We start from the raw sequence: 17,625 nt of genomic DNA on the forward strand, positions 1-17,625 counted from the left end.
GTCGTTGACGTTAAGCGATCCCAGCTTGCACAATTTACAAATTTCTCCTCGCTCATTTTGCAATTTGATCTTCGAATTCGGTTTAACAGGACTGGAGGCCTTCTCATTTAATTTTTTTCCTCGCTGACCAGCCATCATGAAATGCAAGAACCAAAGAAAAAACACAATTTTAAAACTGAAACAAGTTAAGTAAAAATTGTAAAGTTTCAAAGGGCTGTAAAAACTCGGTTACAGACTTGAGAATAAGCGGCTGTAAAAGGTGTCAGGGTAGAGGAGGTAGCTTGGCCACAGAAACAAGGGCTCTATTGTTCTACGCTGGCGGGGCAGTGCTGCACGTTGCCCTCGCCTGGCCTGTTTGCGTCCCTCGTTGACTCTTGATCGCGTTATTTCAGATGGAAACACTTTTACTATAGGCTTTTTTTCTATTTGCACTCTATTTTACTGACTTCACTGAAAATTCAGTCATTCACTGACACGGATCATAAAAAAATGCAAAAAGAGTTCCGAAAACGGCACAGTTAAAGTTAAAAGTTGAAAATCTGGGACCGCAAAACACGAGCGTCCGCTCTCGACCACGGCTGAAACTTGACTCTCATGTCGCTGACTCGAAGCGAGAAGAAATGTTGTCGCATGGATGTGTTACAACGCAATTTTTTTAGTTTATAGCCGTGGCCCCTGGTGTTGGTTCTTGTTTCAAATTCTAGTAATCCTTCTGGGACCTTGTATAAGCCATGAGTATACTTGTACCATGCTTCAATGAGTTCCCTACGCAGGCGTCGATAACTGAGGCTTGGAAGCTTCATAATCTTTAATCTTTCCTCATAGGACTTGCCTTTCAAGGCCGGAGTTATCCTTGTTGCGAGTCTTTGAACACTCTCGATTTAATTTTTGTCTTTTTCAAGTTTCGGTGACCACACGACGTTTCCAAACTCTAGGTTCGGGCGCACGACAGCAACAAACAACTGCTTCATCTCTTCTGCCTCTAGGAACTCGAAAGAGCGTCTGATCAATCCAAGTCGTTTATTGGCTTTATTAACTTGACCTTCAATATGCTTAGAAAATTTCAACTCATTGTCGATATTAACTCTTAAATCTTTTTCCATTGTCAACTTCGACATCATCACTCTGTCGTTGCAACCGTGTCTTATCGTACTGTAATCTTGCTGCTAATTATTCATGCCAAGGTAGATTACTTTAGATTTGTCAAAACAACTCCGTCGTGATCGGCTGAGCCGCGTAGGATTTTTTGGGTTGCGTGCTTGACTTCAACAACTCCCAACTCGACACTTCACTTCCCAACTCTTTCCGAGGATCAGCATGCCATAGCACTTGAAATTATGTGGTTAAAGCCATATAAGCCGTATATATATGGTTAATCCATAAACCTGGGCTCACTTCAAAAAATGTAGGCCAAGCATGCGATACCTTACCACAGCTCCACCTAAACCTAGCCAACGAGGACCTGATCTCGCGTCCGCCGTCGTTCGCTCCGACAAGGTACGTAGCATGGGATGTCAGAAGGTACGTACCAGTACGGGATATGAGAGTAGGTAGGGTCAATATGGTTTATATTGGTAAAGTGGTACATGAAGCAAGCCCATTCGTAGGACGATTTTGTGCTTCTTACAGGCGGCTCCAGACCAGGCTCATGGCTCTAAGGTTGAGTAGCGTACAAGCTTTTGTGTGGGAGTGAAATTTGACGCTAAGCCAGCGTACTGATTAAGCGAAAAATTTGTGGCTCAAGCTGCACCTCGATGATCGATCTTCTAACTAAAACTATCTTCACCTGGAATTTAATTCTGAAACGCGATGGAGGTAATTAGTAACGAGACGTAATCGAATCATTGCGCTGAGCTAGCCTATACCCCCTCCTCTAGTAATCATAGGGTCACTAAACTAACTAGACCCCCTCCAGCCAATTAGTTCATCGCATCCAACTTATGCAAATCGCGAAGTAGTATGTCGGGCATTTAATATTATATAGCAAGCGAAAACAGAATACGCAACTTGAAACATAATCCAATTGGGACTAAGAGGTTAAAAATATTAAATTTCTCATCAGTTGTAGGCGTCGAAAATGAGCCATGAGGACCGGTTGGGTTCATGAAAATCTTCACTGTATAATAAGTTTTTGGCTGACGTGAAAAGCATGAGGTCGAGAATTTCCCATACCTGTAAAGACAGTCGTCCAGGTGATGTTGAATCAGCGTTCGCAACTGGCTCGTAGTTGACTCAGGTAGAGTATCAAGCACAAACCCTTGCAGAAACGCACCGTCCAGGCAGAACACAGTAGCAGACATAAAATACATGTGCCTAGTACGGAGTGAGAAGAGAGTCAGCATCAGAAACTTCGTCTTGGAAACCCCAGAAGCTTTGAAGACGCCTACGTCAAACTCCACAACTGTAATCTGGGAAACTAAGCGAATTAGAGAAGACCAGCAGGTCATACGTTCTTCTTCTGAAGAAGAAATTTGCAGAAAACGGGAATGAATTGGCGGTATCGATTTCAAATCTAAGTGAATGCAGACTAATATGCCCATGGTAATATCAAATAATAAATTATAAAATTATTACTGTCTTATCTTCTTATAGGTAGAGCATAACGTAAAAATTGAAGAGATGTTCTTTGCAAGATAACTGACTACATGATCAATATATTATTAGTTTTATGTATTCATAAATTTTATATATAGCATGCAGAGTTTTTCAGCAGCATAGTGAAATGTAAACGTGGCAAAACAAAAATGACAAACCACGAATCAATGAACAATAGAACGTCTATAAATTTCAATATATGAAAACCACGAATCAATGAACAATAGAACGTCTATAAATTTCAATATATGATTTATATATTCAGCTGATACCATAGTTGTCACACGTGTATTATACAAAGAATACACGCGTGTTTCCAATAAATACGATCTCTTACATGACCACGAAGACAGAAAGGCAACAAACAAGCTTCTAAGCGCTCTTTCAAGTACATATATACACTGTTAGAAAAAACGGTGAAAAAACGGTCCCACCGGCATCATAGTGACCGGTCGCCTCGTGAAAATAAACTGTTTCGCCGTTTTTATCAGATGTTTTACGTATTTCTGGTGTTAAATTGGAATAATAACGGTAAAACGGTGTTTCTTTTCACGTGCCGACCGGCCACTGAAACGCCGGTATTACCGTTAACGGTCATTTTTCTAACAGTGTAAAGCTTTTATATTCTCCAAGTGGCCCAAGAATCCATAGTAAAGAAATAAATCCTACATCACTCAAGCGCAAATTTCAGGCACATATTTGATCCTCGCTGCTTGTGCTAAATGCCCGACTATGGACGAGATAAGACTTGATTTGTGTTTACTTTACATGACATGATTGATACAGCGTAATGATAGATATACTGTATACATATGCTTTATACTCCGGTTTTACATGGTAATATCTCATACCTACGTGTAAAATTACACAGTCTTACGGAACGTAAAATGGAATTATCAGGAAGGTGTCAAAAAGTACCCCAGTCGCGAAAAAGTAGTATAGGAAACACGATCGCGGGGCTTAAATTCTTGCATTAATAGTTTAGCTGAAAAAAATAGGATTTACAATTGAATCGTGGCAAATTTTGGCAGTTGATGATTTGGTGTTGTTGAGTTGTTAAAAAATAAAAAAAGAGTAAAAAGAAAGAATCCACGAAAGAGTAGTAGGAAACACGATTGCGGGGCTTAAATTCTTGCGTTAATAGTTTAGCTAAAAAAATTTGGATTTACAATTGAATTCTGGCAAATTTTGGCAGTTGACGATTTGGGGTTGTTGAGTTGTTTATTATTGAGACATGTGACGAATAGCCGTCGTAAATTTGATGCTCTTAACCGTCTTAAACTTCAATCTCAATACTTCTGTTGAATACGCTCGTGTGCCCGTCATTGAGACAAATAACGTTCTGACATCTCTTATAAGGTATTTATTGTTCTTGATGAAACAGGGCAGCTAGTCCGCCTTTTGCAGACAGAAAAATTAAGAGCTTATATAAATTGACAAACTTGACCAGCATATATGGCTTTTATTCACTAGCACCATTCGCTATAATAAATATCAATCTTGCCAATACTTATAATTAAATATAATCATCTTTATTATGGTGAAAAGCACTATTAAGCTACACCGAGTCAGATTCATTAAAAAATCTTCCCTAAGACCGTTTTCTCCACTTTACACTGAACTCATATCATCATCCAAGTTGAATTCTTCGTCAAAGATTTCCAGAGAACTTGCGTATGAGCCTCTGCGATGAGTGTGGGAGTCGCGCACAACCATCCACCGCCGTCTGCTCTCGAGCACTGACTCGTATGGCTCGCTTGCTTCAGGAAACAACTCCGCAACAAGCCTGAAAAAATATTACAATTCATACAGGAGGCCACGTCAAAATATTCTACAAAGTGCAACCTATGCTAAGTCGTACGAAAAAGAATAGCGCCTCAGTAGCGCCGGTGCGCTGAAGCAGGCAGGAGTTGCAACTCGAGTCAAAAACAAAGCATTTATTTTGGAGCAACTTTTTGGTTAAGTGTGGCTATCTTAAGTATTTTTGTACCTAAGAAATGAATCGTACAAATAAAGTAAATTATTGCGAGATGCGAAACATTTCATGGTTACTAAGTGGAACAAATTTGTTTGTGTCATTTATAAACAATAAATATAATTATACTTATGAATAAATATACAAGTACACAAAAAATGTGGAAGAAAGGAAAGGCATAGATTAATTCACAAGCTGATACAGGGAAGAGGAACGCCCGCGTATGTAGGCATTAAAAATTTGGGAATTTAAATAAAAAGAACTCACAGGTATACAGGCACGGAAAACTCGGCGGAACACAGGCTAGAAATTCATGGGTATTCGGAAAATGAATCACGGTTATACAGGCGACTCGTGCTCACTAGACAACAGGCGGGGCAATGCTGAAAGTAAATCCAACATATGGTTTTATTTACTGGTAAACACAACCTGCAAGCAGTCAAAACTGCTTAGTATACAGACGGGTAATAGTGGAAGTAAACCCAACAGGTAGTCGCAGGGAGACAAAACCTGCACTCGAAAACCTGACTCCCCGGTAAACAGGTAAGGCAAAACCTGCACTCAAGACCCAGACTCACTGGTATACAGGTAAGGCAAAACCTGCACACAAAACCTGCACTCAAGACCCAGACTCACTGGTATACAGGTGAGGCAAAACCTGCACTCAAGACCCAGACGCACTGGTATACAGGTAAGGAAAACCTGACTCACTGGTATACAGGTAAGGCAATACTTGCACTCAAGACCCAGACTCACTGGTATACAGGTAAGGCAATGTTGTCAAGGAAGCTCAGCTGCAGCTCGGGAATGAAAGCCTTCTCCCGGTCCATCATTACGAGCGGGTTGTTGCCCATGGCTTTTTCGAGGTCTCCTTGTGTGAAGAACTCCTTGTATATTAGCTTAGCCACGCTTCTAGACGACTGCCAATCCTGTTAAATAGAAACTTTGGTTATTACTTAATTTAAAGTATCAACAAATATCCATACACATTAACGCTGCATTCATTAAATAAAAGTGTGGACAAGATAGGTAAACGATAGATGTTCAGTTCTCTTAAGCTCGGTAATCGTTAGCAAGAAATTTCATGCATTTGTATATATCACACATAGCAATTTTTATTATTGATGTCGATCGTCTATTTGATTAATTCGCTTATTATAATCTTTCACTTTTTTCACTTTTCAATCGCTTCGATCAACTGTCTTACTCGTTACTCCTATTTTCACTAGAACATTTTCTCTTAATTTTTTGTCCAACAGAAGCAAAAACCAATTACTGAAATTTGAGCTCGACCACAAATTTCTAATCTCTTTTCATGTTTAGTTGTAATAAATGATCAAAATGTCGTCTTTCAATACTCTGAATTAAATAAAACTTGGATACTATATTCTGAATTAGGAAAGGAAGTACGACCTATCCCTAGTAGTCCTGGTTCTCGATGAGAAAAAAAAAATGTAATGGTATCAAGATGATTTTCTAGAATTACATTCCAACCAAAATGTCGGTAATTATTTACCCCTCAAAATTTTAATTGCATTGATCATTGAATGGCATCTGGTGCTATTTCAAACAATACAAAAACTAGTTATGATGATTAAATTTGATTGGCCTATGTAATACGTCCAGCAGTAGATACTGAAGAACTGATGTCATTATTTACCTTCAGGAGGAACTTCGATAGTAAGAAACTCCGAAATCCGAGTTTACACACATTGTATGTACCCGAAAAACAAATGTATCAGCTCATGTATATACAATGTTATTTTCCCTTATAATTTTTTAACTGAATAATAGTAAACACTTGATAATAACCTTGGTCTGGTCGGACAGATCGGCCGACGTCATAAGCAAGCAGATTACCATGTATTTTACCCTTATAAAGGCATAATAAGATGAGGCAATACAAAAAATAATGAGGGACCGAAAATAGTGCAAGTATTACCTTGGTTGGTTAGTAATTAAATTAAAATCTATTATGATTTATTCAACCATTGTTCGTAGCGGAAAAATAGTAGCGTCGCAAATAGTTTAAGCGACGTAGTTCATGGAGTGATGAAGATATGAAACAAAAATGATTTTTTATGAACGATTTTTAATGAAAAATATCATTTAAGGGAAAAAATAATTACAAGATTATTTAAAATAAATATAACTCGAACAAATTTGTTTAACTATAAAAATTCAGTGTCATGTAACCGAAGCTAACTAAATGAAGATTATAATCGATCGGTTTATTATTTCGTAGTGGCACGTTTATTATTATTTATTATTACATTATATTATTATTTCGTAGTGGCACGTTTATTAATATTTATTATTACATTAAATTATTATTTCGTAGTGGCAATTAATTTTACTCAGATAACTTGACTCGTATTATTCGGACTCACATAAATTACATCAAGCACATGAATACACGAGTTTCAAAAATTTTAATCTTGAATTCAGGATGCCATATTGAATGGAACTTGCAGTCATTTTTTTCACAATATTTTTTGGTAAATGTTGATAAAAGTGTTTGCCAGCAGCAATATTGCGTTATTGGAGTGATTGTGAAATAATACCGAGAAGAAAACGTCATTTTCAAAGGGGCTCGCGGTATTGGGTGCTACGCAATAAATTCTGCACACAGGCGTTTTTGTCGCAGTTCGTCTGCAGTGTTTTACTCATGATTCGCCAGCGATAAATTCTTTTTTTAACGCGACAGGAAGCAGAAATATTTTGAAGAGAGCGTCGCACAGAGCCATAAGGAGGAAAGCACGCTGAAATTGCGTTTCTTTTGCAGGACTACTTTTTATAAGAATAATGAAAGATATAGATGAAATTTTGTTGGATTCTGTGTTCGTGCAATAGTGTAAAATTGTGCGAAATTTCTTTAGATTCAGTGAGCTCCTAGACCAAAGTTACGATCTTGCTCGATGACCTTAGAGTCACTTGACCGGGCGTAGTGCATGTGCAATAGTGTAAAATTATTTTAAATAGTGTAAAATTTTGTTGGATTCTGTGCATGCGCAATGGTGTGAAATTCTGTGAAATTCTGTGAAATTTGTTCGATTCTGTGCATGCCCTGAGATTTGAGAAAATAAATCATGTATATATTATCGATTTTTCGTTGGTTAGTTTGTTGAGTTTGAAGCCTTCTGCTGTAAATAAATTTGCGCTCTACGAGTGCATATTCCCAATGCCTATCGTATCGGGATATTACCTGTGATCAGAAATGAAAAATTGGCTTTTAATTTTTCGTCTAATTTCTTTTAAATTTTTAACGTTTTAAAGCCTAAGAGCTTTAATAAAACTTTAAAAATAAACTTAAGGTAAGGTTTAACATTATAAGTGACTTATACAGAGTTCTTCATTCAATTTATTTTGCTTTAATTTGAATAATTGTGACGGAAATAATGAAAACGCGATTAGGGAGTACTGGATTCTGTTAATGGTATATTGGGTCTAATTTCCGTAGATTTTAAATTGAAGATTTTTTCAAGGAAGGACAGGGCAAGAACAGAATATTATTTCAACGGATTTGGTACGTGATCGTTAATTTTTAGACTTTTAATACTGTTTAGTGGTCATATAATAAACCAATGGTAAACATTTATTTTGGACAAACATGATCTAATTTCCCCGAGCGGGTCCGGCAATTGCTTCGTTGGTTGGGGTCACGCGCCCATATTACTGGCGCAGGAAATTACTTAGCCAACTTAGACTATAAGGTGCACAACCCTTTGATAATAAACATATAATAAAAGCTGATGTATTATTCTTCATATACAACTTCATCACTTTTTTCACTACCCACATTATTATTATAACCATTATCATTTTCACTATCAAAAAGCTTATAATTTCAAACGAACAACAGCATTAAAAAGAAAATATCAATTTCAATATCAAACTAATGATATTGTTTCGATCGTCTGCATTCACAGTTACATCTCAACATTTAAAATAAAATGCATCCTAAATATTTCATTGTTATAATCAAATCGTGCAATTCAAATCATAAATTTTTCACACAAAAGTTCACAACTTCAAAATGAGATAAAGCCTTCTATTTTGACTTGTATCCGGCGGATTAATAGAATATTATTTTAAATATATATTTTAGGATTTAAATAGATAACGTATGGTTTTTATTCATTGGCACAAACGATTATTCACCGTTGTTATAAAGATTCATGCTTTTAAATTATTTTATTTTGACAGGACACGAATCAAGGCAAAAAAGTTAGCAATAATATTTTTTACGTCTCACCAAGTATGATGTCCCTCATAAGGTCAAGACACTGCGTGTACTCTTCTTTGGAAAGATTCTCGAAGATGTTGCAGCTTTCTGTGTTGAGAATACACATTGTTTGTGCAAGGTGGTGACGCTCCATCACCGAGCCTTCGGAGGAGTAGAGTGACGCCAGCACTGAGTTGGAATCAACCTGAAATCAAGTAAATAAATTTAAGCATATAGGCTAACAAGCGATGTCACGAGCTTTCATTCACCAAAAAGATGTCTCTAGCTCATGTAGGAATAGTAGTAGTGCTAATTTCTAGTAGAAGACTAAAGAAATTAGACTAGTAGTCTAATTTCTTAGACTAGTAGTCTAATTAGACTACTTAGACTAGTAGTCTAATTAGACTACTAATTAGACTACTAGTCTAATTAATCTAAGTCTATATAATTAGACTACTAGATAAGAATAAGTCTATCTAATTAGACTACTAAATCTAGTTAGACTACTAGTCTAATCTAAGTAGTCTAATTAGACTAGTAGTCTAATTTCTGTGCACGGCACTGTATCTCTGACCTGGAAGGAGTTTGTGGTGCCCCGATGGTCGAGGTCGTGGCAGAGACATGACACCATGAGTGCAAGGGCCTCCATGTGGCTGATGACGCCGTTCTCGCAGAGCTTCAGGTTGTTGATGAGGAGGAAGGCGAAGTGGGTGACAGAAAACGCGTGCACCCAATTGTGGTAAGGGGGGTCGCGGTACCCCTTGCGAACCATCAGTACGAACCTGTACCGATAACATAAAACCGATATATATAACCTGTGCGAACCGAAATCACCTCCGAGAATATGATAATAATCTTAACCGTGTGAAAATCTACATAGGAATCATGCAACGAAGCGAGAACAGGCATTTTTGTTGAACGAAGACGACGTTATTAGAGTGAATACATACCAAATAAAAACATATAAAATATTAAATAATAAATACTGGTATAGTATCAAATTGTTATAACGGAATAATACACATCAGCATGAATAAGAGAGCAAGTGGTATAAAAAAACGTACACTACTCATTCTTGATCGAAGAAAATAAGAAAGTTCTAAGTCAAAATATCATCAGTACCTATTACTAGAATAGCACATGGATTATGGATAGTCGCCGAATTAGAAGGTTGCAAGTACCTCGATCAGTACTTGGCTGATACCTTAATGAAGCTTTATTTCCAAACAATATTTGTTCTAGAGGCTATCGAGAAATGCATTATTCTTAACAATTTATTTCACTTATGAGAAAGATTTAAATGAGTTACTATCGTACCACTGCATGATGATAATAGCTGAGAGACTAATTAAAATCGGACCAGAAAATGAGATATCGATATTTACATAACAAACAATGTGCTTATCAATGCATAAAAGCACATCAAAAGCACATTAATTCATGTTGCGCAACGATGGCGCGCTTGTGACTCTGAATTCGAGGTATTTTTAACTCATTAATTAATTAAATCAGTTATTTGGTTAATTTAATCAGCAACATCTAGAAATAATTTCTTGATAAAATGACCAGAGATGGTCATTTTATCAAGAATATTCTTGATAAAATGAGCATGTGGGATCATTAGATTTTTGACCCTGGATTTTAGGTAATATTTTTAATAATAATATTATATTTTGACCCGGGCGATGATAAACATCTACGGTTGAATGGAAATATTGCTGATAAGCATCATCATATATAAAAATTTTCTATAGTTCTACTCCGAAGAACATATTCGGAGTAGAACAATTCGGAGTAGAACAATTTTCTACTCCGAAGAACATATTCCGAGTAGAAAATCATAATTTTCACCCAAACGATAATTCGAGTTTTGCCACACAAGTTAAGTGACGTTGATGGATGGAGAAGTTATAATGGCTTTGGAGCGCTGCTAACTTCACCGGCCACAACTTCTTATTGCATTTTGGGGCGAACAAAGACATCAGTTTCTCATGGCCAAGCTGTGGCTATGGATATCACAAAATGGAAAATCTGAATTAACGACTTTAATGAGGACCGAAATTTGTGTAAACTCGAAAGAATTTGTGTAAAATTTAACACAAACTCTCAATAAATGACTTTAATGACGGCTGAAATTTGTGTAAACCCAAAAGAATTTGTGTAAAATTTAATTTGTTATGATTTATGCCGACCTCTTCGCGTATTTGGAATTTATAAGCGTCAAAAACTGCCAGCAGTTTTATTAAAGAGATTTTGGTCCTGCGTCGTGAATTAAATTTCAACTCCGAGTGATAAAACTGAAATGGGTTCACATTTCAAACTACAATAAAATAACCATATAGAGTGCTTGGATATCAGTATCTTGGAATGGTTCATGGTTACCGTAATGAAGAATATAAATGAAGGAGTTATATTTCAGAAAATCAAGACAAACAAATCAGCGTCAAGACAGGAAAACTTTTGGATATGTTTTGACCTCACGGAAGCTATGTCTTGCGCTTTGACTCGGTGGCATTGAGTACATAAAGAAACGTTACGTTGGCTGTGAAAATATCCCCTGTCAATATCCTAGAAGCTCTAAGTCGAATTTGGATAAGAAAAAGAAACCAAATTTAGTTGAGGAGCTCAAGGTCAGGTATGCTGAGAAGAAATTCTGGTTGACGATCCAAAACACGACAGCAAATTCAATGCCAGCATGTATGTTGAAACCATTCTCACAATGCATAAATGAAGGTGTACTTCGTAGATGGTGTTAACTTTTTTCCATGCATAGAATTGAAAAAGTATGGCATTAAATCTTTCGAAGTCGATTTCGTTTATCTAAATAATACAATATTTTAGAATAAAAAAATTGTCTTAGCGTTAACTCCTTGTTGAAAATAAAAAAGAGAGGAATCTTCAATTAAAATTAAAATAAAAAAACGATTTTTCAATTTATGAGAAAGAAACTTTCGCAAGCCATAATCAGGAATGATGTTACAAGAAACTAATAAGCTTTGTCTCGCAAGTCGGATTTGGCTTCAATTTTTGATGGCCTTGAGACTTGACTGGACAATTAATATTTTCCGTTCACACATTGAAACAGACGGCATTTCAATTCAGACAAATGTAATTGAATTTTCAATATACAACCTACAAGTTTAGCCAATTGTATAGAACAAGAGATTCCTTTGGACACAATTGTTATTTTGATCTAATTTGACACACGGCGATTGGCAAATGTCTTTAAAAAAGCGACGTCTGTCATTAAAAAACAAAAGCCCAGGCTATTGAACCATAATTATCACTGAAAAAAAAAATCCAACACCTGGTGACGCGAGACTGACACAACTGAAGCCTCATCATCATTCCTCTCTCGTGTGACAAGTCAGCGAGAAAATCAAGAAAAATGAGGATATTGCCGTGTCGCGGATATCAGGTTATCTTGCTACAGTAACGAAGTTAGTTCACGGCTTCGTTGCCTGCAATTTCCTATTTGCAAGAAGAAAATACTTTCTGCAATACAAGCGCCAGCACTTACGCCCGTCACGACAGCTTCATCGCAAAAATGCGCATGCAAGCGAAACATCATGAACATTTCGCCGAGACGCACAGCATGAATTTCGTTTGAGCGCGACATGCAAGGTGTCGTACGTAATGCGCTAGAATTTCGAGTACGTTTCGGAATTCGTGTTAAAAAATTTTTAGATTCAAACTTATATCAAATAACCTAATAAATAGTTTTTTCTTTAATTCAAATTATCAAGTCTCTATTTAATGCCGGAATGATTTGAGTATTCAGGTGGCTGACGTGTGCTTTATTATTATTGTCCACCAGAAGAAGAAATAATTATAATAAAGGAGATCTAACACATCGACAATTAAGGAGATTGAGGTCTCAGGACTTGACCTAGTCTTACCTGATAGAATATACACAAAAAAGTTAAGAAAAAAAAGTTAAGTGTAAGATTAGATGTTGCAGTGCTGATATAGTAAAAGTTAATACGTACTATAATTCGAGAACGGTTATACTCGTTACTTGTTTCTCTAATCCCTCTCTAAAGTTCGGAGCGTCAAGGATATTACTCTATATTCTCAGGCTATCGTCCACACAAGTGCCTCAGTGGCACAGTTTTATTTTCTGGCATCAGGAGTGTTTCCTGCATGTAAAATAAGAATTTAAAGACTTCCAAAATCTGAGAGCAAATACAAAACAGTTTCGAACTTCTTTCGTTATGAAAATTGTTTAGAGAGTAGCTAATTTTTTATCCGATCGAGTGACCCCTAGGCTAACTTTTATAGCCCCAGCGAGTCTAGGGCAAGCTTCTGCTTGCGATCAACTTAAATTTGGATATAATTTAAAATTCCAATAGGAATAACTGGAAGCTCCAGAAATAGCTTATGCTGGAAGTGAATAACCTTAACGTTAAAAAAAATTAGGTTAAAGAACGCATAGACGGATGAACGTGACAAATAACGCCCACGATTGAAAACTTTGGCTCTAGAGACCGTTTTACTGAGGTTAGGTCCAGCCAGGTCAAGTTTTTTTTATATATTTTTTGCAATTTAGAAAAAAAATTAATTAAAGTCCGGTATTAATTTTAGATAACTATAGATAAAAAATCTACGGAAATATGCTCCGATTTTTCAAGAGACCATATTTATGAGAACTGCCCCCTGCAGCGCATGCTTAACACGACTGCGGAAGGAATTGAACTCGTATCTATATTACAGAGTTCATCCACTCCAAACATGAATGCCACAGAGACTAAAAAATGGCTGATATACGACCGCAACAACACCCAGATGCGATGTAAATATAGTTTTCCACCAACTTGTTTTTCTATAAAAAATTCATTTCACTTGAACTGAGAGGTTCATTCTAAGAATTTAATCCATAATAAGTATTATGAGATTAGAGTATTTTTCCGTGTAATTTAATGTATTTTCGAACGGATAAAAAAGCAATAAATATTCGATGTAGAAATTTCTAACATGACGTCTGAGGTGAAAGGTCGATGGAATGCAAAGCCTCTTTTTAGGCATGCACGGTTTAATTTCTGACTATCAAAATTATTCGTATTATCAAGTTATTGTTCATCAGACAGCGTTGCCTCACCAACACTGTCCTTCACCAATAAAAATAACACGCAGAGATCGTCATTTCTAGTTCATTTGCAGAATTTCGGTGTAAACAATGACACAGGCCGTCGAGTCTATGCGTTGTGTGGACAGAGCGAGACACGGACCACAGACCAAGTAAACACTCCACCTTGTGGTCTGTGATGAGACCGCATCCAATATGCCGAGGCTATTTTTGACTTGTTAGCGCATTTTCTCATTTATGGAAAAAATGCACTATTGTGCTCGCCATGTCTGTCTGTCTGTCCGTCCGTCTGTCCGTCCGTCCGTCCGTGACCTCAAGTAGATGTGTATAAGAGACAGATTGTAATAACTTGAGACATGATCTGGTTTCGAGCTTGTCTCAGGTGGCAGGAAGAACGGCTGCTCAATGTCATTGAAGTCAATCCAATTAGTCCAATGTAATCCCAAAGATGAAGAAGTCTACAACCTTCTTTGTGTCTCTTATACACATCTAGATGTGTATAAGAGACAGGACTAGTTGTTTTGANCATCCAATGCCGAGGCTATTTTTGACTTGGTTTTTATTGCATGGAAACTCCGGCATGTCCGGCCAAGACAGCTGATTATATGCACTTAGTTCAGCAAAATGGCGCAAGATCATTCATAATGGAAAATTATTGTGTCATATTGTACAACAATAACATGTGAGTCACTTCCTGTGACCAAAAAAAAAAAGGCCAACGCACACTGATATCATTGTGACAAAGAAGCTTATGATGGGAAATTAAACTTTAATAACATTTTTCACTTGAAAAAGCTAGGCGAACAGCATCATCATTAATTTTAGATCGAAGCATTTTCATAGAATGTGATTACATTCTAATTCATCAGATTATATTTATGAGCTCCTATCGAACTCGTGATCAAATTAATTAAGAATACGAAAATGTGTTCACTTCTGTCGATAAGAGTAAGGGGCACATACCTGGCTAAGGTGCTGGGGGTGATGGACCAGCGCTGGGGGATGCCCAGGTGAGTCATCATCGAGATGACGGCGAGGGGGGATGAAGGCTCCGGCAATACGCGCGGGAAGAAACTGCAAACGATAATACGCTAATTATGTGTAAATTAATATATAACAATAATAGTTATAAATTATTAATACTACTATACGCTATACTAATACTATACTAATATTGATACTACTATACTACTATACTATACTAGTACTTATATTATTAGTCTGCTTATATCGCAAGTTCACAAGGAATTTAAAAGCAAAGAAAACGCCAAGAAAAATTCCAAGAAAATTCGACATACTATACTAATACTATAAATTATTAATACTTTCAAGCTAAACTGTTCACATCATAACGCAGCCATTAACGTAATATTTATTTTGAGATGACGAGATGACAAAATAAATCAAATTTGCATGCTGTCTTGAAGCAAACTTATGAGAAAAATGTAAGGCTTCTATTGATCCTAAAGTTTGTAAAACAAACCAGGATAAAGCAATCATACATTTTTGAGGAATATCTGAAAATACTGTTCTGAAAATAATAATCTGAAAGCTAAAAATTAGAAACTTTATCCCAGTGTAAACTTTATCACAGAAGTGCAATTTGATTTTTGTTAAAATGCCACAAATGAAGAAAATCGAATAAAATTTATAAGAAAGCTCAATGCAGATCAAGGTGTTAAAAAAATTTGGTGAACTGGCGTGATCGGTTGATAAAATGCTTAAATTACACCTATTCGAAATCAATAGATTAATAGCTAAGGTTCAAAGTGTCTGACCTCCTACCTGCAAACAGTAGCAACCCACTTCTAACAATGATTGCAGTAGCAATCAACATCACTATTGTACTGTACTGCCGCAATCAACGGCCTCTGGAATCATGGCGGACTCAATGACATCGGCCAAAATTGATCGTGGCTTTAGACAAAGAAGTCGTCAAGCCTCTATTATGTTGACATTATGGGCACAATAGGCGAATAATTGCAGGAGATGGTGAATAGGCGAATAATTGCTGGTTTAGCATAGGTGTTGTTTGTTCTAGCATAGACGTCGTCAGTCTTGGCATATGTCCTTTGTTTTAGCATAGACGTCATCTGTTTTTATTCTTCTCTCGTGTCTTTTTTAGCCACTTGTAACGTGCCCTCGAAGTTCGATCCGAACGAGACGCCACGACAATCTCTTCGTGGAATAATAATAATAATAATGGCGTTGAAATGCCCTTGTATAAACCCGCCCTCGTCCCATATATGAATTAAACCTGACAGCCCTTACAACCCCTCAGTCAGAGAGGGGAAATACAATCATTTCCAGAGAACACATAGTTTTAGAAGACTTTTCGACAGGCCTAGATCTTAAATAAGTCGATTAGATATAACTGCAACCAATATTATCTGGGGATAGAGAATCAATCATGTTTTAAACGTATTTTAGAGACCAGTCTAGAAAAATGGGATTCATGAAGATCATAATTTTAATAAAAACGCCTCTCTTGCCTCTAATTGGAAGGTAATTATTAAGGAGTAAAATAATCAAAAAAAATTTTCGCATATGAATATTTGAAATATTTCGCAAAAATTTCCAGTATATTTCCATAATCAAGAAAATATTATCTATCGCTCAAGAAACTTTCAATGCACATTTCCTCCGAAAATACGACCCAAGTTTACCTCCGCCATCATCTAGTTACCTGTAGTTCATTAGGCGCTTTTACCGAGCCTACTGAGCCTATGATTGCCTTAAGCCCAAAAGTGCACAACTGGAACTTTTTGTAAAGAACGGAGCAAAATTTCCAAAAGTCTCTAAAGTTAGATAGCTTCTAGTTCCGCGAGACCGACCTAGTTGGACGAGAGTTTAAAAATTTCAAGTAAAATTGCGAGCCCCGGCGCATCTGAAAATGCATTGGAACCGGATACAGAACATCAGTTTTATATGCAAATCTAAATTGGCAGCTCGGGGACAGCAACGGTCGTTTCTTCCACGTTTGGGCAAAATAACAGATGTCAAAACGTGAATAATAGCTTTTGAATGTATTATTTTTAGGATGAATATATATCCTGACACTAGTTGTCGGAAAAAGTAATGTTTTAAATTCGAAGTAATTAAATGAAAATTTACTGCACTCGGTCGAAGAATATGCATTATGATTGGCTTCAAATCGGTATTTGCATAGGACAATGACCGAGCCGAGTAATTTACGTCAGGGCATGAAAGTTTTTATAGCCTCAGATGTTCTAGAAATAATTTATAACCCTCTCGTTGAAAAAAAAAACAGAAAATAATATGTTCTTCATATCAAGCTATTATTTCCAGAGTCTCGTCAAAATATAAAATGGGCTTCAGAACTTCCTTGAAGATGAGACAGCCTTTAATATTGACCGAGTATACAAATATTTCAAGAATTGAGCTGTAGACGATCGAGACTAATTTCCGTTTGGTAAACGTTGAAGGAAAAATCAGAAAAACGAAAATGACGTAGCGGATATTATAGTAAAAAATATTATTTCCCCCTGAACTAATTAGTTGACTTGGAAAAGTAGGCGTAATGAGGGCTTGTAACGCAATATAAGAGAGACGCGGGTATATCAAGAGCTTACACGGGCAGACTAATTTATATAGAGAAGGAAATGAAAGTATACTAGGTAAAAAAGGAAAACTACAAGTGATCAGTAAGCATGCATGCATAATGAAAATTTTTAAATGAAATGAGCGAGTTTCAAAATCATTTTCACATACATAAGAAAAGCT

The 17,625-nt window shown here is 36.6% G+C and overlaps 1 protein-coding gene across 1 annotated transcript in view; it reads right to left on the reverse strand.

Annotated features, from left to right (window-relative positions):
* Positions 1 to 3,156: 3,156 nt before the first annotated feature.
* LOC108680391 (probable 3',5'-cyclic phosphodiesterase pde-4) overlaps positions 3,157 to 17,625 on the reverse strand; it is a 38,145-nt gene continuing 23,676 nt past the window's right edge. The window contains exons 4-9 of the mRNA XM_018169201.1: positions 14,845 to 14,955; positions 9,370 to 9,577; positions 8,819 to 9,000; positions 6,383 to 6,443; positions 5,327 to 5,499; positions 3,157 to 4,381 (exon numbers count right to left, since the gene is read on the reverse strand). Of these exons, the coding sequence (XP_018024690.1) occupies positions 4,207 to 4,381; positions 5,327 to 5,499; positions 6,383 to 6,443; positions 8,819 to 9,000; positions 9,370 to 9,577; positions 14,845 to 14,955 (910 nt within the window). The 3' untranslated portion in view covers positions 3,157 to 4,206. The remainder of the gene's footprint in view (positions 4,382 to 5,326; positions 5,500 to 6,382; positions 6,444 to 8,818; positions 9,001 to 9,369; positions 9,578 to 14,844; positions 14,956 to 17,625) is intronic.

The sequence above is a fragment of the Hyalella azteca genome, unplaced genomic scaffold (genome assembly GCF_000764305.2).
Source record: "Hyalella azteca isolate HAZT.00-mixed unplaced genomic scaffold, Hazt_2.0.2 contig2499, whole genome shotgun sequence".
Classification (NCBI taxonomy): Eukaryota; Metazoa; Arthropoda; class Malacostraca; order Amphipoda; family Hyalellidae; genus Hyalella; species Hyalella azteca.